The sequence below is a fragment of the Candoia aspera genome, chromosome 2 (genome assembly GCF_035149785.1).
Source record: "Candoia aspera isolate rCanAsp1 chromosome 2, rCanAsp1.hap2, whole genome shotgun sequence".
In the NCBI taxonomy this organism is placed as follows: domain Eukaryota; kingdom Metazoa; phylum Chordata; class Lepidosauria; order Squamata; family Boidae; genus Candoia; species Candoia aspera.
Window position 1 is genome coordinate 226,329,469 of NC_086154.1, and position 26,429 is coordinate 226,355,897.

General features: G+C 36.3%; 1 protein-coding gene across 1 annotated transcript in view; it reads right to left on the reverse strand.

The window, feature by feature from the left end:
- ADGRV1 (adhesion G protein-coupled receptor V1) overlaps positions 1 to 26,429 on the reverse strand; it is a 252,597-nt gene that overhangs the window by 137,653 nt on the left and 88,515 nt on the right. The window contains exons 56-71 of the mRNA XM_063295429.1: positions 25,111 to 25,293; positions 23,089 to 23,268; positions 21,360 to 21,524; positions 20,713 to 20,830; positions 19,257 to 19,380; positions 17,684 to 17,822; positions 12,107 to 12,292; positions 9,989 to 10,221; positions 9,184 to 9,332; positions 5,790 to 5,991; positions 5,110 to 5,329; positions 3,340 to 3,579; positions 2,844 to 2,993; positions 1,769 to 2,242; positions 895 to 1,038; positions 131 to 302 (exon numbers count right to left, since the gene is read on the reverse strand). Of these exons, the coding sequence (XP_063151499.1) occupies positions 131 to 302; positions 895 to 1,038; positions 1,769 to 2,242; positions 2,844 to 2,993; positions 3,340 to 3,579; positions 5,110 to 5,329; positions 5,790 to 5,991; positions 9,184 to 9,332; positions 9,989 to 10,221; positions 12,107 to 12,292; positions 17,684 to 17,822; positions 19,257 to 19,380; positions 20,713 to 20,830; positions 21,360 to 21,524; positions 23,089 to 23,268; positions 25,111 to 25,293 (3,079 nt within the window). The remainder of the gene's footprint in view (positions 1 to 130; positions 303 to 894; positions 1,039 to 1,768; positions 2,243 to 2,843; positions 2,994 to 3,339; positions 3,580 to 5,109; positions 5,330 to 5,789; positions 5,992 to 9,183; positions 9,333 to 9,988; positions 10,222 to 12,106; positions 12,293 to 17,683; positions 17,823 to 19,256; positions 19,381 to 20,712; positions 20,831 to 21,359; positions 21,525 to 23,088; positions 23,269 to 25,110; positions 25,294 to 26,429) is intronic.

Consider the following 26,429-nt stretch of genomic DNA (forward strand, 5'->3'; position numbering starts at 1 on the left):
ATGGCAAGATGATTCTCTTGAACCCTGAGCATAACCTCCTTTATCTCTCTTTTTTCTTTCTCTCTCTTTGCTATCAAAGTTTTTGAATTGTCCTACTGTCCCCAAGGAATAGCAAAATGATGGCACTCACCAGAAGCTGGTATAATACTGCCTTGGTGAAGGAACATCGGAATAAGACCTGGTGGGTATCCAGAAATCCAAATTACTGTAATGGAGCCATATATTCCTTTACGAGTAATAAGAGCTTCAGTTGTTCCTGCTGTAATATTTATAAGTCGTAAGATAACAGAATCAAAGGCAACCTACAAAATAAAGAAAATACTATTTTTGCTAGAAATTATGGCAACAGCTAAACTAAACTAAATTTATAGGCATATGCACTAAATAATTGCATACGGAATACTGCTGCTATTGGTAGCAAGAACATGCACTGTTTGTGCAATAAATCTACATTTTGATATATAAAGTTTTGTTTAAGATGTACTTAATGTATTTGTTTTAAATTCACCAGGAAATATGTACCAACCATAAAACAAATGACAATGAGAACTGAAATTGAAAATTGCCTTTTCTATAATACCTAATTAAAATATCCTGAAGACTGATATAATTTGCAAGCCAGGAATGACCAGATTTCTATTTTGTAGCCCCTGCCCCAAATAAAACTGTAAAGAGAGAAAAAAATGTTGATGTAAAAAACATACAGGTATGTGCTTGCCTACAAATATGTAGCAAGCAATAAAAACCAAAATAAATAAAAATAATTATCCAGGTTTTAAACTGATATAAATAATTTATTCAGATCTTCCAACATCTGGCAGTCAGCTAAGTCTAATAATATAAAATGTATGTCTACTGGTTGTTAAGTTGTTAGAATACTATAAATCTAGTTACCTGAGAATTGGCAGCTTCTCTGGGAACTGGAAAAGAGACCAACCTGGCTGTCTCTAATATTTTAGGTACAATATTGGCACTAATATTAACTAACGCTACACTGATCAGTTCCAGTGTCAAATTCATGCCGAAGGAAATAAATACCTGGAAAATTATAATCACAAAATATAGTCATTAAAAAATAACACGTATAGATAAAGCATTCAAATAAGACCTCAAAAAAATTTATTCAAGTAGGACTTCTTTAAACATGTAGTTTTACAGCTTTTCCCCAAAATATAATAGAAAGCAACATTAAAATTAGAAGGAATGGAAAATAGTGGCAAATTAAAGCTAGCAATTTTGAACTTTATCAATATTATTTATTTAGAATCTGTAAGTATCATATTATATCCTGTTGAACCATATCATTGTAACTCATTATTTTGAAATATATAGGCATAGTTCTTGTTTTTGTTATCATTGTGAGCATTCAAATATGCAAAGCCTCACCTGTTATGGCCCTGTTTAAGTTTATTACCTGAACATGCTAAGGGATGCAACTTAGCCAGGTTCTTTGATAAGAATTACTATCAGGGGTTGTGGGTGTTATTTTTGAGATACATATTTCACCATCAAAAAACAGCTTCCCAAGAACTGCAGTCCAAAGGATTTTTGGTAGCTATTTTTCTATGAAAGGGAGAATCTGGCATATGCAGGAATATTCACTCACTACTGTACATTTTCCTTCATGTACCTTAAAATGGGAATCTTCTAAACTGAAACCAAGACCTAAAAGAAATACAACTCAGAAAATACTGCTTTAATCAACTGACTACCAAACACTACAATCATGATTTAAAAGGGTCTTTCATGGGGGAGGGAAATAACAGACCTGGGTGTATATTGGCACTGTTTTCAATCCATAACTGGAACCTGCTTTAATGTGTAGCTGTCCCACTGTGTTGGCTGGTGTGACTACTTTTTCTTCATTGAAAGATGAAATTTGGTACTCTACAATTACATCTGCAAAAGTCCCTGCATGCCGAGAAATATTAATCTGGATGTGCCGGCTGAGATCTTTCTCCACCAGTACTGACTGTTTTTCACCATACAAGGCAAATACTCCATATGGATCATCATTTGCCACCACAATGAATCTAGAAATGCTTTTCTCCAGATCCAGATTAGCTCCTCCTTCCACTGAAGTAAGCTGCACCTCATAATGCTCATCTATTTCAGGAACATCATCAGGCAACAAGGAAACCACAATGTCTGATGTCCTTTGTAGATCAGGAATTACAACAGAACCGCTTGTAGTTATGAAATCATTGGTAGTATCAGAATCACTACTTAATTTCCAGTAAATCTATAACAATTAAATTAAAAGAAATAAACAAAAAAGCTTTGATCAATATACTCAACTCCCAATGAAATGAAATCTTACATAATTTAGATGCTACACATGTTGAAGACAGTACATTTTCTCACAACAAACAAACAAACATAATTTCAGTTCCTCTGAAAGCCCCACATCATCATTTAGTTCTTAAATTTTGTTGTTCATACAAACATCCCCTTGTATGAACTTCTACTAGGAAAAAAATCATTCTACTAGAAAATAAAATCTTTAGAAACAAAATATTCAGGAAGTTCAGATGATAGCACAGATGATATACCATATACTCTCTATATATAATGTGCTTGTATGTATGTGTGTAGGCAGACAGATACATACCCCCTCTCTATATATAGAGACTGAGAGTACCTGGCCCCTTCTCCTAGTCCAGTATTTTAACCATTACACCACACTGGCTCCTATCTATCTATCCATCCATCCATCCATCTGCCCACCCATCCATCTACCCACCCACCATCCACCTACCAACCCATCCACCTATCATTGATTTAAGTCTGCGCTCATAATGAAATGACATTGGACAAACAACTAAGTACCAAAGTGAAACTACCGTGATGTTCCCCACACTGCCTTGAATTCGCTTGATGGAAAGCACAATACTCAGTGGACCTTCAGATGTTGATGGTTCCTCAAAATGCTTTGGAGATAAGGATTCAGGAACAAACTGCACAATCCCATTGGGATCACCAAACTTTAAAATCTAGGTTAAAAAAAAGTAATGGTTATCACTGGGTTTGCTTACAGTACAAAGAGCATTCAAGTAGTTGAATTGTATGTTTTTCTTTTAAAATGGTGTATCACATTGCTCAACGCTGTATGTTTGAAAGAGTTTTAGATTCTTGTCCATCTGTGTTTAAAAAAACTCTAGAATTTTCAGAAGTATTTTTTGATATGACAAAAGATGTAAAAAAAAACCCTCTTTTTCTTGGTTATAAGTTGTAGCATTAATAGAACAGAGAGATGCTGTAAAGAATAATAAAGAAATAAAAGATCAAACAGTAAAGCCTCAAGAGAGTACTACTCTTACTAATAATAAAATCATTTACTTTTACTGTTATATTGGCAGCCTTGGGATCTAGTCCTGTTTCTCCCCTCACAACACACAACCTAACAATGTAGGTCTCTTGAACTTCAACTTCTTCATGAGGATAAATTTCCAAGCTGATACGTCGCAAACCGCCTTCTGTTTCCGCAAAATAAAACGATCCATTTACTGGGTCACCGATGTCGCTATTCAGAGGAGGTAGAATTACCTCTGAATTAGGTCCTAAAATGTCCCAATTAATCTGCAGATGACATACATTTTAAGGAAGCATTATTGGTAACATAAAAATGTCGTAACAGAAAAGATTATTATTTTTAGTACATATTTCTCAATTAATAACCTGAAGAAGGTCTCTTGGGGGTATTCACAAGGGAAGTACAGCCATTTGCTCAGCTGATCTGCTAAGAGGTTAACCAGCCTTAGATTACAGGAACTGACTCATTTATTTATATTTTAATTAGTTAATCAATTCACTACCTAGCTTTCCACCTATATGAACTATTAAGGTTCTCAAAGCTTAAAGAAACATTTTAAAAATGGAAATAGTGGTAAAAATATTTGCAATCACTGCAAATCTACCAATCAGCAAAATTTAAAAGAGAAGCAGCAAAATCAGAAATAACCTTAATAAAAGTGAAGAAAATAATAAGTTATTGTCTCAGGCAAATTCTGGTTAAAATCATAATGTCTTGAGGGCAAGGAACTGATTCTCGGTTACAAGATAAATCAGTATAGCAATAAGGCACTTCTGTATACACACAAGAATTGTCAGCCGTCTCGCAATGAAGCATAAAAGGAAGAATAACTGGTATTCTAAACGTGTTAGTGCTAAACATGCTAGAATCTACATTCTGAAATCCACAAGCACCTCATTTGAAATTGCATTTCTCTATACTAGACTAAATAAATAATTTATACCAAAATTTTGAGGTCAAGGAGTTTCACTGACCCCTATAAAACTGCTGGTAGAATCAAGACACATGGACCTATTTGAAACACATGCTCACACAAAGATCTAAATAAATTCATTCATGGCTTGGCACCCTTTAGTGAAACAGCTATATAAAGTAAATAGTAAGTAAGCAAATTTATTCATTTTACAATAAGCTGTAACAGAATGAAAAGATCAACAGGTTAAAATCTGGTTATTATAGACATACAAAATCAATTAAAATACAGCTCACTCCTCCATGTATAATCTCCTCCCTAGGCTCCAATATAAGATTACAAATTTCCAAAATTATCAAAATGTAAGCAATATAAAGAAGCACCACTACAGTAGGCCTATGAATTTAATAAAACTAATAATTTAGAGCTTGGATGGAAGGTGGAAGGTTATCAAATTTCAATTACTTCCATCTGTTTCCTTTCTAAGCACATAGGCACATTATTTCATTCTATTTATTAGTAACATGCTTTTTTAATGTTTCAGAAAATAAAAATATCATAAGGTTCTTTCCCATGGGTAACACACACAAGTGTAATAAAATCTGGAGGTTAGATTATTTTCAGTCTGTTCAGAGCTATAGATAAGGTAAGCAAGAATCAGCAGAACCAATTCCTTTCTGTGACTGAACTGGAAAATTTTGCCTTACATTTTATCCAAATCAATTTGCTGCTGGTTTATAATTTTATTTGATTGATGTTATAGAAGACAAGTGAAGAGTATAAAATCCTACCCAAACAAATCAAAATTGCAAAATTATAATTAATTAAGTAAAGGCAGAGGAGTTAAGAGAAGAAAACAAAGAGATACAGAGAATAGACATACCTGAGACTCTCCTATCAATTCTCCAGTTCTTTCAAGTACCAAGGATAGTGCTAATGAGACATTCGGATTGGGGAGAATGATTTGGCTTTCATTGAGGAAGCGGACAATCCCATGTGGAGTGTCACTCTTAGCAATTGTTATTTGGGTCACCAGGTAAAGTCCAAGGACCGCTCCCCCACTGGCACCTATTAGCTGGATTTCAAACTGCTCAGCATATTCTCTGTGCAGAAACAAAAGAATGTCACTAAACACAATTACACTACCCCATGTACCACTGAAATATAAATGCTTAGTAATTTTACAGAACATCTTCATAAAATTCATGATTATTATTCATGAAGGTGTTTAAAGTTATAGATGAAAACAAAGAGAAGCAATTTTTAGTGACACCACTAACTCTCCTGGAATAAATATGTAGAAGTTGTAATTTTAGTATCTGTACTGGAAGAATAAGGTAATTGTTTAAAAACACATTAGTAAGTGCCACATGTTTTAAATTTAATTTTTTAATTAAACAACTTAGTTTCATGGCCACTATAATTAATTCTATTCATAAGTAATACTGTGACCAGTAGTGTCCACAGACTTTTGCTGATTTTGCTATGGATGCCACTGACTGTGAAATGCAATTCTTGAATAATTGTACGGTAGTGAATGAAAAACAAGAAAGAGAGCTTTACCTTTCTTTATCATCCATAATTAATATACTGATAAAACTCTGACTTTGGCCATGATGAAAAATGACTGAATTATTTGTAATCCTATAGTCAACACCATCAGGAAGAGCTGAAATACTTCTAGATATGAAATCTGCTGTCACAAAACCATAATTCCCTCGCCTTCGAAATACTGGAATCATTATCCTCCCAACATCTTCTTCCACTAAAAAACAACAACAACAATAACAACAACAACCCACAGAATACATTACATGGTCTTACTTAAGAATAAGTAAGTTTACTTAAGAAGTTTATTCCATTCAGTTCCAGGAAGTTTGGTTCCAAATGAGTGAAAAACCATAGCAATCGCATGATTTTATAAATTGTATATGAATACCCAATTATTCACTCAAGTACACAAATTTAGGAGATATTCAGCTGTGTGGGCAATTGTCTACAAATATCATTGGGATAAAATTATAATTGTGGAAATTATGTTTACTCTTGAAATCTGATTACTTCTGCTTGTTTTAATCGTGAGATTATATACGAAGCCAATCCTCTTAAGTAAACACAAATCATAAAATGTTTTCATGTCACTGAATTCTATATAGGCTTTCCCCCCCAGATTTACAAGGATAGTATGTTATGTGGGTATATTTAGGCCCATTACTTCCTTTGCCAGATTCTGTGCTTAGAAGGGACTGCCTTATTTACTGACAGGTCCACAGTAAAGGAAGAGGAGCACAGTGCATACCTATTAGTTCAGGAAACAGAAAATGCAAAGCTAGAAATAACAAAAGACTGAACTGGGTGGCAGGAAATATAGTCATACAGAGCCAGGAGAATATTGTTGATTCCAGTTCATGATTATAATAGATTGTTTTAAAAGGAATAAAACCTAATAATTATGGCCACAGTTAAAATTGTTTAAGGCAGGCTCTAAATTGCAGGGAAAGTCAGATACAAATGTAAATAAGAAGTAGAGTAATCTAAATCTGATTTAGGCCTACTAAAGTGAAAGCACAGCACAGTGAAAAAAGTTTATGGTAGAAGTATGGTCAAAACAACAAAAGAAGAATGCAGCTGCTAATAAGCCAAACTGCAACACCTCTAACCTTTCTTGAAACTTCCAACTATGTAGAGTTTGATACTGTGAATAGGCAAATGGTTCTAGTTTCAGTAGGCTGCCTATATGTGTTTCTTATTAATTCCAAGTTCTGTGTTCAGTGATGATTTGGGGCCCACCTCCTTTTCTATGAAATAAGTAATGAACAATAACAGTGTTAATAACCTAATCAGGAGAACATACATTTTAAGGGTCAGAATGAGTGCAGTAGATGCAGCAATAAGAGCTAGATGTGGGGATCCAACTGCTGGTAACACGTAAATAATAACTATTAACGTATATGGTTATGATCCAGCTGAGTATATATGTGCTAAAGTCTGTATGTATACAAGTTTTTCTCACAACAAATTGCTGCAACAGATTATACAAGCAACATTCAGGTCTTTGACAAACCTTTTTCAAGCATATAATTAAAAAACAGGATTCTTTGAGATTCATTGCAGACTTAGTTATCAGCAGTAACTTGGTTTCTGCCTGCTGAAACCAATAGGTATCTTTTTACCTACTTTTTAATGTGGTATAGAGAAATGTTAAAGTGAAATTTTGTACTCTGCTGTGTTCGTATACTGTATGCCACTGAAAAAATGAAATAAAAACTTCAATCAGAAATGGTCAGTATTAATTTATTTGTGTTTATTACAATAATGCAGTAAAGCCTCAACATTTTGGACTGATTGAGAGGAGAGGTGTCCATTGTTTCTAGTTGTCTTTTAAATCAGAGGATATGTCATATGTAATTACATCATTTGTGTCATTTTACATCTTTTTATGTAAAATAACTGAAATACAAGAGGAATCTGTTGCATTGAGGTTCACTAAATTTGAGGTTTCACTCGATTCCCTGATTTTCCTTACAGAAATTATGGTAGATCTCTCCCCCCCATCAAGGCATAGAGTAAACTAGGCTCAGCTAGGATGCTCTGGTACCATTCAAAGTATGGTGAACTAAATGTTTTAAGATCAGGATATCTGAAGGATCATCTGTGACTGTCTTCCGAAACACCCTTGTTGGAGAGGCCAACTTCATTTCCTCACTAAGAATATTCTAAAAGCTGTAAAGTCCTTCATTTTAAAAAGAGTTTTCATTATATAATTCCACTTATTGTTTATATCCATTGCTGTTTGAACATTTTAATTACCTTTATTAATTGCTAATAATGCTTTTCTGCTGCTGTTTTGTGTTAAGAGTAGTATTTTTAGTGCTATGTGTTGCAAACTGCCTAGAATTCTGTGAAGAATCGGTGGGATCAAAATCTTTTGAATGAATGAAGTTATACCAATTATCCTTCCATAATGCAATAGGCAATTGGTACATAACTCTGTCCATAAATGCGAAAATAGATCAAACATATAGTAATAAATGTTGGAAACGGTGTGATACTGAAGGAACATTTTATCACACATGGTAGTCATGTAAACAAATTCAAAAGTACTAGAAATAGATAGATAGCATTATTAAAAAAAAATTAAAAACAAAGCTTGAATTTAAACTTGAGCTTTTTCTACTAGGAATTCCCAGAATAAATAAATAAATAATATCACAATTTTATTAAGATATATGCTGATGGTCACAAGGATAAATTGAAAGTTGTCAACAGTAACAGACCTGGAAACCAAACTTGGGGAATATGCAGTATGGTTTTTAAGGGGAAGTATTTGATGTTGATAGTATCCAGAATTAATTTTAATGTTCATTAATAATTTGATGTAATCACCAGCCAGGTACAATGGGAGGGAATTTAGAATTTAATATTGCTTTTTACTTATTGTTTTTAGTAGTGTTTTTTCCATTTCTTAAAATAAGTTCATGTGTATTTATTTTAGATAATAATAGGTGTCTGTAGTGATTTAGAATTATTTCTCAAGATGATATAATGAGTCTGATTTTATATACTCAATCTGTTTCATATATTCAATATTTAATCAATGAAATACTGAATTTTAAACTTTATGACAATTGTAAATTCTGTTTATTTACTGATATTTTATTTTCTCTCCACTATGCCTTTTCTCACTTCCTTATTTATTTCTTTTATGTAGTCAATTATTTTACTCCATAATTTTTTTTTCATTTATTCAATTCATGGTCATAGACCAAAATACAGAAAGAAAAAGAAAAGAAAAGCCATGATTGTTTTTGTTGTTTAAAAGCCAACCAAAAGAAAAGAAAAGACAGAAAGCAGGTAGTATTTTTTATCCAGGGCAGAGTATTTTTCTTGCTGGATCCTGAAATGTTTTAAAATAAATAAAAAAATAAAAAAATAATGCAGTTGGAAACTAACTTACCTTCTAGACTTGTATAGGAGGGATCAAATTCAATGATGCCTTCTGCATTGTCACTTTTTGATATAATGATTCTCATTACTGAAGCATTTCCTATCTCAGGAGGCTGGTCAATCTGCAATCCATTTTCTTTTATTGTAAAATCAAATCCACTTGCAAAAGTATATGAAGAGATAAATAATAAATAAATAAGGCAATACATTCCTGTCCTATACACTCCTATTTTATTGTATTAGATATTGCAGGTAGTCCTCAAATTATGTCCATTCGTTATGACAGAACTGAAAAAATGGACTTACAGCCCTCAAAGTTCCAGCCATCAGAGAACCCTGCAGTCATATGATCAAAGTTTGGGCTGGCCCACATTTATGACCACCCCCTGCATTGGTGCACCTCACCTGCCCACAGCACACCCCCACCTGTGGCACCCACCTAGTGCCCACCCACAGTACCCACCAACCCACCTGGGGCACCCACCCACAACCCCCACCCTGCCCATGACACCCACTTCCCCACCCACGGCACCTGCCTGAGTTCCCTAGTGCCGTTCCCCGTAGCCATTATAACCTGAGGACCACTCAGTAATAACACCAAATCATGAGTCATTGCTCTTAGAATAAAACTGGTTTTGCATTCCTGATTTGCAAAGGAACCATAAGAAATGGTACATCCATATTAAATTCAATTCTACGTTAGATCTTGGTCACAAAATCAACTAAAACACCAAGATTTGCTAGATGGTATTTTATATACAGCACATTTAATGACTCTGGTCAATCTTTTTCCATAAGATGATCTTTATTTTTACCTTTCCAATAATTCCACTTTTGTAATTACTATTGAAAAATCCTCAGAACATTCTGGAAGATCATCATCATAGATTTCAACATAAATAGTTTTTACAGTTTCAGTGTGTTTGAAAATGAGCTCTCCTGAAGTCACACCAAAGTCTGAGCCTTCCACTGCAGTACCATTCAATGTCTTATACAAAAGGTGAATTTGCTTGTAATATCCATGAGAACGGAAAACTGTGATGTTAGCCTGATGGAGACAAATGTTTTCTAAGGTGAAATGCAGCTTTTTTATTTCTCTAACAGTAATCATAGGATCAAAGAGTTAGAAGTGACCATAAGGATCATCTAGTCCAACCCTCTGCAATGTGCAGGAAAACCATTTAAAAGATTCATGTTAATGAATTCTACTAACATGATTTAACTCTGGTGTCTATTTTCTAGTAGAATAGAAAAACATATCATTTGGACTGGCAGATCTGTTGCACAGTTTATTGTTCTTTGATCTATACTACAACTCTTACCATTTGGCATAAGCACCTTACCTTAAACCAATGGAAGAAATGCACATTGCATGTGTACAAATGATATCATATACCTATTTTTTGTTTTCATATTATGGAACAATTTGAAATTGATTCCAAATAAAGAATAATTTCAAGTTTCACATAAACTTAATTCCAACATCAATAACTTTTGGTTAAATTTGGGTCTGAAAATGGGTTGAGTTTTGAACACTAGATGGTGTTCCTAGGCAGCTGCATAACCTTTCTCATCCTTACACAGAAAATAATAACAACAAAAACAACTTACTATCTTATAGTGTATTTTTCAAGAAGCTATATAAGAACCATTCAAAATACAGTATACAATTAGTAATGATTAAACTTCTAATAAAAATATTATAAAAGCACGATCTAATTAAAAACAACAGTTTACAGTCACTAGGCAGCAAAACCTGTTAAGATATGTGCTAACTGCTAATAAAAAAATTTAATTAAACAAAAATCAATAGAACAATAAAAAAGCATAAATAACTATAAAATTAAAAAAGTTAAATTGGGTATCATTACATCTTTTAGGTATCTGTTGAAACCTCACCTCTTTGTTCATATCTTCGTTGGGGTTTGGGTTAGGCAATAAATATTCAACTCAGTAAGCTATACATAGTCAACCACCTTCTTGACCAAGGCTTACTTTTATCAGTACTACTAGTAGAACATTAGATTTTCTCTTATTTCCCCCTCAAACTCTTTTTCATTTTGAACTTTAAAATAATAGATAAAAATATTGAACTTCTCTAACATATATACTCCTCTAGATAGAAATACTACTGCATGCAGAATTATGGTCCTTGGCCATAATAAAGGATGCATGCTAAGCTAGAGGTCATCATCAAGCAGGAAACCATCCACCAGTTATAGTGCTGTGTAGGATTCGCTCCTTACTTTGCCTTTATGTGTCCACTGAAAGTTTACACAGGTAAAGCAGAAGTGAGTTAAATCTGATAAGCTTTGAAAGCCTTTTGTGACTCTTTTTAAGTTACTTGCAACCCCCTGGTCCTTTGCAACCCATGGTCTGACAACCACTGTTTTAATGTACTATTTAATATTGCAGTTTTTGTTGTAAACCACTTTAAGATGCTTTGCAAAGGAAGCAGTATACAAATATATTGAATTATTAAACAAAATTCTACTTGTCAGCTGTCTGGGTAAAAAATCAGATTTTACAGTATTACCCAGGTCATTCTCAACAACTTCCATTATACTCTGGGCTGAAATAAATGTGTGTTTAAACCAATAGTGAATATGTAAAAGTTGGTCATTGTCCAAAGATTACTAGAGAGCTAAAAGACAGAATGCTTTCTTTTGTGAACCCCTCATGCAATATCCCCCCCCCCCCGGCAATATATAACATAAGGAACACATCTTAGAAACTCCTTTTGTAAACACCTTCAGATTAATTAAGCAGCAAATAATTGGTATCTAGATTAAAACAGAATTAAAACCCCAAAGTTGAATTAAGTGCCTGGGATAATTTTTGTGTTATATTGCTTGGCATAATCTCCAAAGCAGAACTTCAGTCACAATGTATGAAAAGCTGTTCCAATAAATTAGGATTTAAACTCTGCCTACCCATTTTTCTTCTTCTGTTGTTTGTAGTACTTCTTGAGAAAATGTGAACTGTCCATATGGCAAATCACTAGCAGCCATAGTGATATTTGCTGTTTTGGCAGTCTCATCTATGATTCCACCATCGCTAATACTAGTTAGCTGAAACTGATAGTACTGCTTTTCTTCTGGGATATCATCATCAAGAGCCTAGATAAGAGTGAACCAATAAGCTGAAAGCATATAGACATATTTATTTATTTTATTTTTATTCATTTATCAAATTTGTCACCGCCCATCTCCTCCCACCAGAGGGAGTCTGAGTGGTTTACAATATTCACTGTGATACATAGAAGAACAGATTTTTGTTATCAAATTTGAGCCAAGATATATAGTTCAATAATCCTGGCCACAAGCAACAGTGAAGCACTATCAAATATAGCAAAAATCCATATCTTTAGAAAACCATCATACCAGACACAGTGCTGTCGTCTATGGATGATATGCTACCATTATCAATACAAATATGCTGGCAAGACTCTGCCAGTGTTACACCACGCCAGGAAATATATGACAATATTTTATTTTATGTTCTACTTTTAAAGATTTCTGAGCAACCTTTAAAGAAAAATACCTCCCAAGGAACCTTATAAAAGGCAGCTTAAAAGCAGGCCACATTAGAACATTTCAAGAAATAAATATGTCTGACTCAAAGTATTCGGCTAGTAGTGATAGAACTTTGCAAAATTCAAACAGAGAAGTTAAAATAAAGGAGGGCAAGGACAAAGGACCTCTATTCCTAATATTAAAGTAGTATGTGTATGTGTATGTGTGTGTGTACACGCATGCGCACGCCTTTGAGTTAGTGTTGACTCCTGGCAACCTCCTGGACTAATCCCTGCAGTTTTCTTGGCAACATTTTCGGAAGTGGTTTGCCACTGCTTTCTTCCTAAGGCTGAGAGTGACTGGCCCAAGGTCACCCAACTGGCTTTGTGCCTAAGGCATGACTAGAACTCATGGTCTCCCAGATACTGTCCTGTTCAGATTATGCAGCCAGGTCTTATAAAACACACTGTATTAATTATTTACAGTAATTAAATCCTTGAGTACAAAGACTCAAATCAAGAAGCCCAACTGGGCACAACAGGCAGCGAAACAGGACTCCCACTGGACAGGTAGACTGGATGCAACTGGAACGCAGTATGCTGGAGGCAGCGGATCTTGAATTGGAATGGTGTGCTGGAGCTGTTCTGACGTTGGATCACTGGCAAACTGGAACTGGGTTGGGTCTGGCCACGGCAACTGGAGCTTGGAAGCAGTTCAAACTTGGAACAAGGCTAGACTCAGCTGGAAGGCCTGGACTAGGTGGAATTCTCAGGACTGGAGACTTGGAGCAAGACTTGGAACTCAGAACAAGGCTGGACTCGACAGGAAGCACCGGACTAGGCAGAATTCTCAGGATTGGAGACTTGGAGCAAGGTTAGAAACTTGGAGCAAGGCTGGACTTGGCTGGAAGCCCCGGACTAGGCTGAACTCTCTGGGCTGGAGGCTTGAGACAAGGCTTGGAACTTGGGTCGAGGCAGGACTCGGCTGGAAGCCCCGGACTAGACTGGACTCTCTGGATGGAGGGCTTGGAGCAAGACTTGGAGCTGGGAGCAAGGCTGGACTTGGCTGGAGACCTCGGACTGGACTGGCAACCAGATCCTGAGCAAGATAGATGTGAAATTCCTGGACCCAACTGAGTGGAAGAAGCACCATTGCTCTGGACAGAGAACGAATGGCAGTACTGGAGTTCTGAAGCGAGCTACGATGCTGAGGAGATCGCGGAGTTTTGAGACTGGAAGCAAAGTGGAGGCTGCTGGGTGCAGCTGATGTTGATTCCTCAGTTGCAGCAGACTCAGGATTCAATACCTCCTCATAGTGTTTGAAAAGCCACCCAGTGAGTTTACCTTTCTTCTTGAACAAAAGAACCATTAACTATAAGTTTAAGAATATAAAGAATTGGAAATAAACAGCAAAAAGCTAAATAAGATTTTGATTTAAGAAAGTTATAAACAAATTAAGGGTTCAGACAACTTTGGAACATTGAAACTTTCACTATAAGATTTTGGAAATAATTAAATAAAATAAACAGCATATTGTTGGAACCAGAATGTTTTGTCTATCTTATGTCAGAACAGAAATGGGAGACTTAATTATTTCAGAAATTGGACACTAGAGGGGACTAAAGATTCCAGGCAGAAAAGGAAAAAAAAGTGTAAACATCTTTGGACTTCAGTTACTGTGGGGATTTACAAAATGACACAAAATGCTATAACATTAGAAATACTTCAGGAGATTTTCAAAAAATGGGGCCAGACATTCGTTGTTACAATATCAGAAATGTCAGCAATGATGTCTGCTTCTATGGATAGACTATGTCCAAAAGATACTAAATCTGATTTAGAAATACTAGAACCAGAAATACTGGATAATTAAAAAAAGTGTGGATTGCAAGATAGAGAAGGCAGTTAAAGTGGAATTACAAATGACAAGGAAAGAGAATGGCCCTGATAAGGACTTTTTACTGGATATACAAAAGAATCTGGTTAAAGCTTTGAAAATCCAAGTAGAATTACAAATGAAAAACCAAGACAATGACCTGGATAATGACTTTTTACTGGATTTACAAAAGTGGTTTGTTAAAACCTCAAAGAAGCCTCTGCAACGGGAAATAGAAAAACTGAAGAGACACCAAACCCTATGACAACATCTGAATGAATTAAAGATCAAGATTGTTAGAAGTAAAAGGAAGGAATATAGAGTTGGTTTGTTTGATCAAGGTTAAAATAAGACATGCTTTTATAAAGCTCTGGTCTGATAATTTTTTGGGTCATCTGGGTCTTTACCAGGTTTCAGTAAAGTGGCAACTCTAGCCCGCCTCCACTGTTTGGGGATCTTAAACTCATCAGTACAATTATTCATCAATTGTAAAAGCCACTCCAGTGTACGAGGGCCAAACTGTTTTATCAAATTATACATTCGGAGCCCAGCCATCCATGTTACAAACATCAGCTTTGGCCTTGAGTGTCACTGCAGCAGGTACGCCAGTCCAGTCATTTACATTGCCGTAAATGAAGCAGTACAAATAGTGACAGGATGTCTGAAACCTACACCAATTGAGAAAATGTACCCCCTTGTTGGTATTGCATCACCCAAGATCAGGAGAGAAGGAGCAGCAGATGTTGAGAGAACAAAACAGGAGAAGGATCCCCGGCACCCTCTGGATGGGTATGAGCCTCAAACTCGTTGACTAAAACCTAGGAAGAGTTTCATGGCAAGAACAAACACTCTTGAGGGACCGCAAGAGCAAAACCAAATTGGAAGATGGAGGAGAGAAATCACTGCCCAAGGAAGAGTCCCAGAGGAGAATATGGCTGAGGGATTTGACCTCCCTTTTGTTATTTGGAGGACGCTGAACAGGCTGAGGGTTGGAGTGCCTAAGTGTAAAACTGATATGCTCAAGTGGGGATTGCTGACGGATAACAACACGCTGTGTGAATGTGGAGAGATACCGAATCCGGCCCACCTGCTGACCTGCCGATTATTACCAATGGCATGCCCTGAAAATGACTTGTTTTTGGCCAGTGACAAAGCCAAGAAGGAGGTGTCATATTGGCAGCTTAAGGTTTGATCTGGATACAAAAGAAGAAGAAGAAAGCTCTGGTAATCCTTTATGGACTTTCTGCTGACACCAGAACTGAAAAGTTGATCTGTATTTGCATATGGATAAGGGATAGATTATGGGAAGAAGAAAGTTTTGTTTGTAACCTTTATAGGGGGTGAAGAGCCATTAATTTGTTTTTATTTGTGAAGAAGATTGGAAGTCACTTCTTTACATACTGTATTTTCTTTCTTTCTCTTTATCCGACTTTTTTTCTTTTTCTTTGCACTTTTTATCCTTTCTTTCTATTTCTTTTGCTGAGTTTAGTTTGTATTTGCTTTCACTACTGTAATTAAAGTCTTTAATAAAAATTATAGGAAAAAAGGAGATTGGTATAATAACAGAACCTTGTGAGTCTGATTGTGCTGTACCTCCTTGTCCTTCTTATACTGCAGTGAATCAGGGAGGAGTCTGCCTGAGCCGCTTTTGAATGTTATTTCTTTCTGGACATAAAAATGTTTCAGCCCCTTTTGCCTAGATAACAGTTCCTGCATATTTCTGTCAAGATCATACTTCCTTACGGTATCTCACTCTATCCCACTCATATAAAAACTGAGTTGTATCACCAGGCCAGGGTTCTTATTACAGTTCCTGTGCTTCTACTATATAATGAAGGGATCTTTAGGGATTAAGGAAAGGCAACTGCATGTTAATGCATTCGACTGCTACCCGCTCTTGTGAATGGTCTGGAAAGTGCTTTATGATGTCTGCAAAGCTGCTATGAGTGTAGGTATGCAAAATTCAGTAGAGTTATCTTTCTACCCTCCTCTGAAGAGACTCAAATTCACATTTCTGTTTTTCCAACATGGTCCTATAAACAGGATTTGACCTGGTTAATTCTTCAGTAGAAGACTATCAGAAAATTCCAGCATAGTAACGTAGACTGGAAAGGGAAGTTGAAAAAGATTCCCAGAAGAAGCTAATGGCAAATCATTTCTCTGCCATCACCAAGAACACTGTATGTCTGTATCCATGTAATCACTAAGGGTAAAGCTCAGCTTAAGGGCATCTCCACTTTACATTTACTTCTATACAGTAAGCTATCAGAGGGTGCTGTTGTTACTGTAAGCATTTCCACACTAGCAATATGTAGCATCACCCAGTCATCTCTGTACCAATATAAAGTTCTAAATTTGTGGTACATCATCATCATGATCCTACATATCACAATAAATTGTTAGGGCAGAAATGCTCTGTGTGGCCTGGCCCTTCTCTTTCACTTATTGGCCAAAGCAGCTTTCAGTCCCTTGGTGAATCTAGAACAGTGTGGCTCACAAATACTGCATATCCTCTTCCCAGCTCTCCCTCCTAGCAAACCAAGTCCATGTTGGGTTGCATGCAGTCTTCCTTTGTTTTGTGATTATGAGAATCATATGGGGAATGGAATGGTTTCCTTTAAGGATGCCTGGGGGCTATTACCGTCCAGTGGGGCTGCTGCTGCCAGCCCTGCAGAGTGCAATGGTATAAGGGTGCTATGGCATCATGGAAGACATCTCTACTGTAAGTTCACAAGTATGGGCGATATTGGCAGCGTACTCCCCGACTGGCAGGTAAAAATATTAATTTGATAACATTCCAACATTTTCTGATTCTGTCAGAAAATTTTACTTTGGCCCTGACATATGATCTCTGGGGTGAAATAGCTCATCCACTCCAGATGTGTAGTGAACACTGCAATGCAAGCCCCACCCTTTCTGAACTTGTGAGTGCTGCTGACACCCATACCAAAGAGGCAGGGTTACATTATGACACTCCTTCTACCCTTTTGCCAATTTTGACCACTTACCCCAAACCCTGCAGTGGATGCCATCGGGATCATAGCATCAATACAGAGACAGCCTATCTCTACAGATGTGAGAATTTCTTGGATAAAAACACTAGCCTGTACTAAGTTATACCTGAATCAGTATAACAGCAGCAGATTGCTGGTCTCTCATGGTCAAAGTTCCTGATACATCAGCAAATTCCTTTTGATCAGGTGATGTTATAATCCAGGAGATTGTGATTTCTCCAAAAATCCCTGGCCCACGTACTAGACTGTCGAACAAAAGGATATGGTCATGTTTAAAATACTACTCAGTATTGGACCAGTACTGTTCCCAGATACCAAGTACAAATACTTCAACCATTCTACACAGTTTTCTTTTTTCCCTCAGAATAAGAACAAAATGACTGATGTTTTTCTAAATGGGCTTACTTGTATATTCAGCAGTCATATCGAAATTTGTACGATTCACCATGAAATATAAACACACTTTTGTTTTATTTTATTCACCATGGAATATAAACACACTTTTGTTTTATTTTTATTATTAATTCACACTGTGATTGGACATATTAAAATATGATTTGCAGTTCTATACTACAAACTCTACAGTTTTCTGAGAGTGTTTAGTATTACCAGGTATCACTGGGAAGAAGTTAAGAAGTTTTCCAAAACAATGTATATTCTGTCATGAGCGTGTAAGGCCAGTTTTTCTTCAAAACTGCTACATTCTCTAGTCTAGCAGGACAGCACTTTGGATTCCAAGGCAAAAAAAGTGCATTGGAGCACATGGGAAAAACATGTGGCATCTGCCTACAACTGTTTAAATTGAGTATGACTTTTCCCAGGATCATATTGTAGCTACTTTAAGAAGCTTTAAACCTGGAAAAAGATGAAGCTGCTTTAAGCAGTTGCAGACAGTGTGACTTGAATGAGCCATTTGCTTCAAAGCACATTTTTCCCTTCAAAAGAGGCAATGACCTCAAATATGGTATTTGAAAGGATGGCTTAAAAAAGAAATAAATACCACAATATATTAAAAGAAATGTAATTAACTCATATTTAAACATTTAATTTAATAATCACAATAATTAATTATTTATATAACTGCAACAGTAAATGTCAATCAAGATACAGCATTACCCTCTCTAGAGGTTAATGCAGCATATTCTCAACAGTTTTGAAGATAATATTTTATACACACACATGCATAGATGCCCATGCATGTACCTGTGTTGTTTTGTTTTTTTTAACTCCTGGCAACTACCTGGCAAGCCTCTGTAATTTTCTTGGCAACATTTTTGGAAGTTGTTTGCCATTCCCTTCTTCCTAGGGCTGAGGCAGAATGACTGGCCCAAGGTCACCCAGCTGGCTTTGTGCCTAGGGCAGGACTAGAACTCACAGTCTCCAAGTTTCCAGCCTGGTGCCTGTAATCACTATATCGAAGTGGCTCTCTTGCATGCACTGTATATGCCTTTATTTTTAGAACTCTTTACAGTGAATGGGAACATTTAGAATTATTTAACATACACACACACACACAAACCCGAAGGATAAAGGAACCAACATTTGAAAATTTGAGAGCATTTTAAATAATCCTAAAGCAGTTACTGCTATAGTTACACACATTTAGAGATGTAGTTCAATATACACACAAACCACAACAGAATTCTATAACGAAGATAGAAAATGCAACAATTGCCTACCCAATAAAAGCAGTTCCATTATATTTTCCTTTGGGTTCTCCAATTAGGACGTGGGTGGATGGTGAAGCTATCCCAACAACTCCAGAAGCTCCTTGATCTCCCAGTATAGTAATGGTTGCTATACCTGTGAACATAAAAGAGGTTGCCAATAAAAGCTGATTGATGTAAGAGATGTTGTTTAACATCTTGACACAAAGTAATAATGACACAAGACTTAATTCTCATTATAAACATTATTATGATCAAGTTCTGAAAAAAAGTAAATTAACAAAGTTCTATTATTAACTGTGAATATTCAGTCATACCCAACCTGGTGGTTTCCAACTCTGTTGGATTACATTCCCATTATACCTAGCCAGCATAGTCATTTTGAGATTTGTTCAGGACATAATTCTATATTTTTATTTGGAATACCAATTCAACCCATGTTGATTATGAGGGCTACATATCTGTTTATTTTATTAGATTTCTATCCTGCTTTTTCTCCAGGAGCTCACGGTAGTATATACAGCATTCCCTCCTCTGATTTTGTATCTTACAACAAAAGCCCTGTGAAATTGGACTGTAAGGTAGTGACTGTTCCAAAATAAGCTAATGAACTTCCAGAGTTGAAAGTGGATTTAAAACTAGATCTCCCTGTTCTGATGCAAGATGTTAGCTATCACACCTGTAGGGACAAGTTTTCACCAGGCCAGAAGAAACCAGCTAAAACTAGACTAGTTTATTGCCAAAACAAGGGGTGGGTGGAAACTGTCCCTCCTGTCCAAGTCATGCCAAGTCATACTGTCCATTAAAGTCTAGTAAGTTAACTCATTTTAAGCCATCTTGTGGGTGGGAGTGTGATGTAAGAATTTAAACCATTATTTTGCTACAAATATGGCTTGCATCTGAGACATAACAATCACAGAAATTCTTTTGTAATGGCTTCGTTAACCCTTCTACAATAAATCTACTTATCAAAAGCTTGTGTCTTTGAATGCCTGTTCCTTCTGTTTGCAGTCTAGCTTGTCAAGAGAAGACTGACAAAATCACAAGACAAATACAATGTAATGTGATTTCTCTCTTTCACTGTGAGACTGAAATTAAAGCTGATATTCAGGACAACATTCAGCATTTAGAGTTAAGAGACAATCTTGACCTCGGCATGTTTTCCAAAGCCTCAAACACTGCACAGAACTAGTTAGTAAAACCCTACTTAAGAATTAGACCCTTTTCAAAAACTGCTACAACTCAGATATAGCACAAAATGATCTTTTAAGATGGGAGAGCTTGTGAATAAAATCCACAAGTCACATTCCATGTATTTTCTGTATTTCAGTCTAATCAAGGCATCCCATGGGTGTCTAAAAACTGCAGATATGGATGGGATTTTTTTGGGGAAAAATTAAAGTAATTAGACCAGTCTGGCCTCCCTGCAATTACACCTTTGGATGCTGCTTTAAATGTGTGTGTTTACCATTAACAGGTGATATCTCCGTGTTATCAGTAGACACCAGATGAATAGAATACTGTTCATCACCTTCCAAAACACCATCTTGAATTGCCTGCAAAACTATGGTTTTCTGAGATTCCATCTGCATAAGATTGGAAAAGATGATTATATATCTTAGAGCTATAATTTGGTATACCAAAAAAGGAAAACTTAACATTAAATGAAATTAATACTGAAAGAGGTAAACATCAAATTAAATTAATACCTTTTAGAAGATAAACAGAATTTTAACCCTGTTAAAAAAAGATACCCAATGGGCAATGTTGCTAAGCAGAAGAAACTCACTGAAGCATAGGAAAAGAAGGCTGAGAGCTTTTCTCTAACAATACTAGAGCCATATCAAATTCATAACTGCATAATTGCATAAATCTTTCTACTTTCTACATGTGGCCACCAGTGCAAATATCTTAGTTCAGCATCAAGATTTTTTATCTGAATAAATCTGATAGATTATTAACCACAGAAAGATAAGCAGTCTTTTTAATTCTTTGTCAAACTGATGAATGTATACAAAAGCTTGAATTAAATTCAAATAATAAAATAAACAAAATAAAACAACAAAACAGAACAGAACAGAACAGAACAAGATGAGCTGGCAAAAGGGGCTATACCTCAGAAAAGAGAAGAGTACCATTGAGAGGAGTGAGATCATATCTAGCTGCCTCCTCAAGTATCCAAATAATTTGGACTTCTCCCTGGCCTCCTGGACTTCGACTTACAGTGAGAAAGACATTTGCTATGGGATCATGTATTGACTGAGGCTCTTTCACTATTACCTAAAACAAGAAAAGCATTGGTACTATGCAGATTAATACTGAATAACAAGCTAAATATGTCAGTGTTGACCTTCCTTTATGTCCCACACGTTACATTTTTGATCCATTGCTAGAACCAGCAGCATATCCCAAAGTTAGCGCCTGGTGCCAGTAACTGCCAACGAACAGGACTGTGCACATAAGCAGCCTCTCTCACTAAAAGACTCAGTAAGATGATCTCTGCAAAAGGGACCTTCTCTGTTGACTCACATTCCCCTTTTTAAAATTGTTAACATGGCAAATGTTTTAATTCAACCAAGCAGTCATTCAGAGAAGCCCATTAATAGCAACAGTTATCATACAGTGACCAGAGCTGCACGATGGAGCATATAACTCCAATTAAACAAATGAGTCAGAAAAACCTTATTCTTGTTCATTTATTTATTGAGGAAAAAGATCCAAAACTACATCCTCCTTGGAGTAGGAGAATGGGGTAGAAGTCATGTAAAACCCTATACATGGAGGCATGATGTAATGAAATACCTATAGACCTGGTTCTGCCGTCTCACTTGGGGTGGAGAGGGGAATAGATCTACATGGGGATGGTTGCTATAGACCACTCCTCCCACACTTGTACTGTTTTAGATTCTTCACCACCTGGATTCTTTATTTTTACCTTCATTTATATTATTTATTATTGTACTTTATTCTGTGTATTTTATGGTTGTTGTTTTTAATCGATTGTTGTAAACCGCCCAGAGTCCCCTGACGGGAGGAGATGGGCGGGGACAAATTAAATAAATAAACAAACAAACAAACAAATAGTTCTCTGTTCTGAGAGCTTAAGGGAAGTTGAACTGCATACACCATTGTGATAGCCTCTATACATCCCTTCCTGAAAATATTGTGCACCAGGACCTGGATAGGTCCTAAAACTAATGCACTATATAGTCATCTGAAGGTCAATGACTTTAATTCCCAATACAGGCTTTGAATACCATAGTGTAATATCTGGCTATCCATATCTGATGAAATGAAAAATATCCAAGATGATATGTATTTTGAGATTTATGGATTAGTTTTAAATATACATTTAAGAAATGTTTTAGAATTAATTTGTTAAGCTTTTAAAATGCACACTCTTCTTTTTAGATGCCCACTTGATGACAAAATGGATTCTTTCTCTATGTGTGTATATATCTGTTTCATATCTATTCAAGGAAAAAGTATCGGATAAAGCATATTTGTGAAAGCATGTTGTCCTGTTCCCTAATATTTTCCTGCTGTTCTTCTGGATTTCTTAGAATCATCTTAGCTAATTTCTGCTTCTTATTATTTATATCCTACTAGCTCCATCCACCTCCCCCATTTTGGTCCCAGCCACTCCTCTCTCAGCAGGCCATAAGCAACTTGAGTAGCCTTATCCCAAAAAGGTTACATACACCTTCATTAGAGGATAGCCTAAAGGTAACATGAATAGTTTTCCATGATCTCTCATTTCAGCACCTGGCTGGACATTAAGGTTTGGATATGCAAGTGCACAAAAGGCATCTGGCAATAAATATACCGCCTTATTCCCACTTACATGCTTTTCTTCAAAGCTGAAAACACCAACAGGGGAATCATTTGGTGCAACAGTGACCATCACCTGCACATTATCACCTAATCTTGCATCACCTGTCACTCTGAGTAAGGTAACAGTGAACATTTCCAAAAATTCAACATCATCATCATCTATGATAGTGATCTCTATCACTCCTGTAATCTAGAAAAGAAATTAAAAATAAAAACAGAGATGAAATAAACATCATGAACACACTGAAACTCAAGAAATTTAGATCTAAAATCTAGAAGTAAAATAGAAATGAAAATGAAAATCTAACGTCTATATAAAAAAATGTAACATCAGACAAGCCCACTCCTGGCCTAATACATACCATATACATACACAGTTAAACACATACCGCAAAACCCTTTTACAAAATACTCTCTTCACTATCCATTAAAGACAAGCAACAAGGCTTCAAGCTGTGTCGGGACAGGGTACTGAAGCAACAGTCCACTGAGCAGAACTAGAAAACCTGCCCGATGCAGCAAGAGTCACTTGTCACATTTAGAAACAGAGTATCTACTGTATATATCTACGTCTACGTCTATGTCAACGCCCACATCTACAGCTATATCATTTATTCACTCTTAGAGATGGAAGAGGCTATTTAGGCTATCAAGTTCAACGCTCTACTCCGAGTAGGATTTCAAAGAAAAACTGCTCTGGTTGAACATATAAATTTAAGGGAGGCTTATCACTTCCTTATTAATAATTTCCATGTTGAAATGACCTTACCATTGGGAATATATCCCTAACAATCAACTGGAATTTGCTTTCCTATAACTTAAACCCATTATTCTGTGTCCTGCAATCTAGGATTAGGCAGAACAGGTTTTAGTCTTCTGTATGACATCCTTTCAAGCACCTAAGGATACCGTTATCTCTCACTAATCATTGCTGGAGCCTTCAATATCCTCATGCAGAATTTAGTTTCTAGTGTCCTGATCATTCTTGTTGCATTCCACTGAACTTCTTCCTGTTTCCCTGAAAAAAAGCAATGCTGCTCCAAAGTGAATATAGTATTTGAGGTGGGATATGAATCAGTGTAGAACAGAAAATTAACTTTTTGTGATTTTGAAAGTGTACTTTTATTAATGCAGCCTTAAAAATTGTATATGACCTTTCTGCAGCCACATCACTGCTGATTCAAATTTAATTTCTAAAAATGTACTATTCTAAGACATATCACGTATACTATTGATAAACCAGGTATATCTCATTTGATTTTTTGTTTCACTGTCTAAGTGAAAGTCTCTGTATTTGCCTCTGTTTTTACCCCCATTTGAATAACATCAATATTTTTTTAAAAAAAGAAATGCTGCCTTCTAGGACATTTGTTGTATGATCAAGTATTAGATGGAATCTAGCATCATCTACTCAGTGCTGCATCTGGCCCTCCAACTCACTTGTATATACCTATATACATGTAGCCTCAATAAAATTCAATTCTTAGGTACAGTAAATTTGTACAGAACAAGTAGATTACTTGTGATCTCAAGAAGATACTCAGACTGTTGTTCCTCTAATGGCATTAGATAATTTATCCAGAACATAATTGCTAAGATGATGAATGGGGTTACACCAACTTCCAACAGTCTGGTAGCTTCTCCAATACCATTAACATGGGTCAGATTTCAAAGAGGTTCTCACTCTTTGCAGCAAGTCTTGATATGCATGGCATAATACATTTACAATTATATGTGAGTGGTTCTCCAATCACAACCAGCCATCAGAAAAGGAACCTATTTGCCATCCTGTACTAGAACCACAACCATTGTTGACTAAAAGATATTCAGACCCCACTAAGCCAAGGAAGCTTATTTTTGAATATTTATGCATAGGCATGTACTGGGAAAGTATTTAAAAGAGAAAGAGAAAAAAATATCCCTTGATTAATTTTTTATACCATTAACTAGCAGTTATCTTGAAAGGAACACAGCTGTAAGAGCAAGATGATCTAAAATGGGGGGAGGGGTGTTTTCTCAATACGTAACATACTTGTCCATCAGCAAATGTAAGATTCCCAAATGATGGTGTAAAGTCTTTCAGGCTAGCAGAGACAGGTGTGGCTTCCCAATCCAGTTCTACTGAGCCAAATGTTCCTGCCTTCCGAACAATTGGCAGCTTCACAATATTATCTGGCGGTGGTACTTCATAAGCAGTCACTGTCTTGCTCATTTCCTGGAAAGAAAATGGTGTTAAATAAATACTTTGAATCTATTAAAAATATTATAGTGCCTGTATTTCAGGAGGAGGAGGAAGAAGAGAAAGATTAGGAGATACTATATAATATATTATATATAGTAGGATATCTTTTAGGGTTAGGATTGCTCTTTCAGGGCCAAAATGGTAGTAGTAATAACAAAAGTAGGAAAGTGTTTGTCACACACATAACTTTTCCCTCTGGATTTTCCCTCTGGATTTTCCCATTTTTCCCTCTGGATTTTCTTATGGAGTAGTTGAGAGTTTCCCTCCCTTAATAAAAGCATTTGGTTAATTCTTACTAATCTATTTTATGACAAATGCTACATCTTTTCTGTTTCCTCACTCAGGCGAATGTACAGAGTCTTTGGTAGTGACTGTTCTTTGACAGCCTTGCCATATTATCTGGACTCCTTTTGGCCTATGAATAATGAGGAAGTGGATGGGAGTCTGTCATGGTTGTCCTCTGCCACCTGTTCTTTGGACACCTGTCCATCCTGGCTGTTCAGGGGAACAGGTGGAGAGGTAGGTGAGATGCTGTTGATACCCTATTTCAGTGCCTGGAGATTATTAAGGTCTGGATATGAGAGAATAGGTTCAATGAAGTTGAATCTAAGGAAGACGTAACTACTGTTTGTACATCGGGGTTCTCTGTCGACACCAGTGTTATCTCTGTTATCTTACCTCACAGGCACAGTGAAGAAGCAGATTCACAATTGGAGGTCCTTCTACACTCATGGCTCCTGCTTGAACAGCAGGTAGAAGTCATGGCTAGAGATGCCTTTGCCCAGCTTCAAGTGGTGCTCCAGTTGTGGCCTTACCTGGTGCAGGAGGACCAGGCTATAACTCACACCCTCTTTACCACTAGGTTAGACTACTACAACCTGCTTTACATCGGACTGCCCCTAAAGACTACTTGGAAATTACAAATAGTCCAAAATGCATACTCACTGGCTCTCAGGACTGGGAACATATAACAAAGATTCTACAGGCCTGCACTGATTGACAATTGATTTCCAGGTACAATTTTGGATGCTGGTTTTGACCTATAAAGCCCTTTACAGTTTGGCATCCAGGTACCTGCAGACCCACCAATTCCAAATGGAATCTAGTGC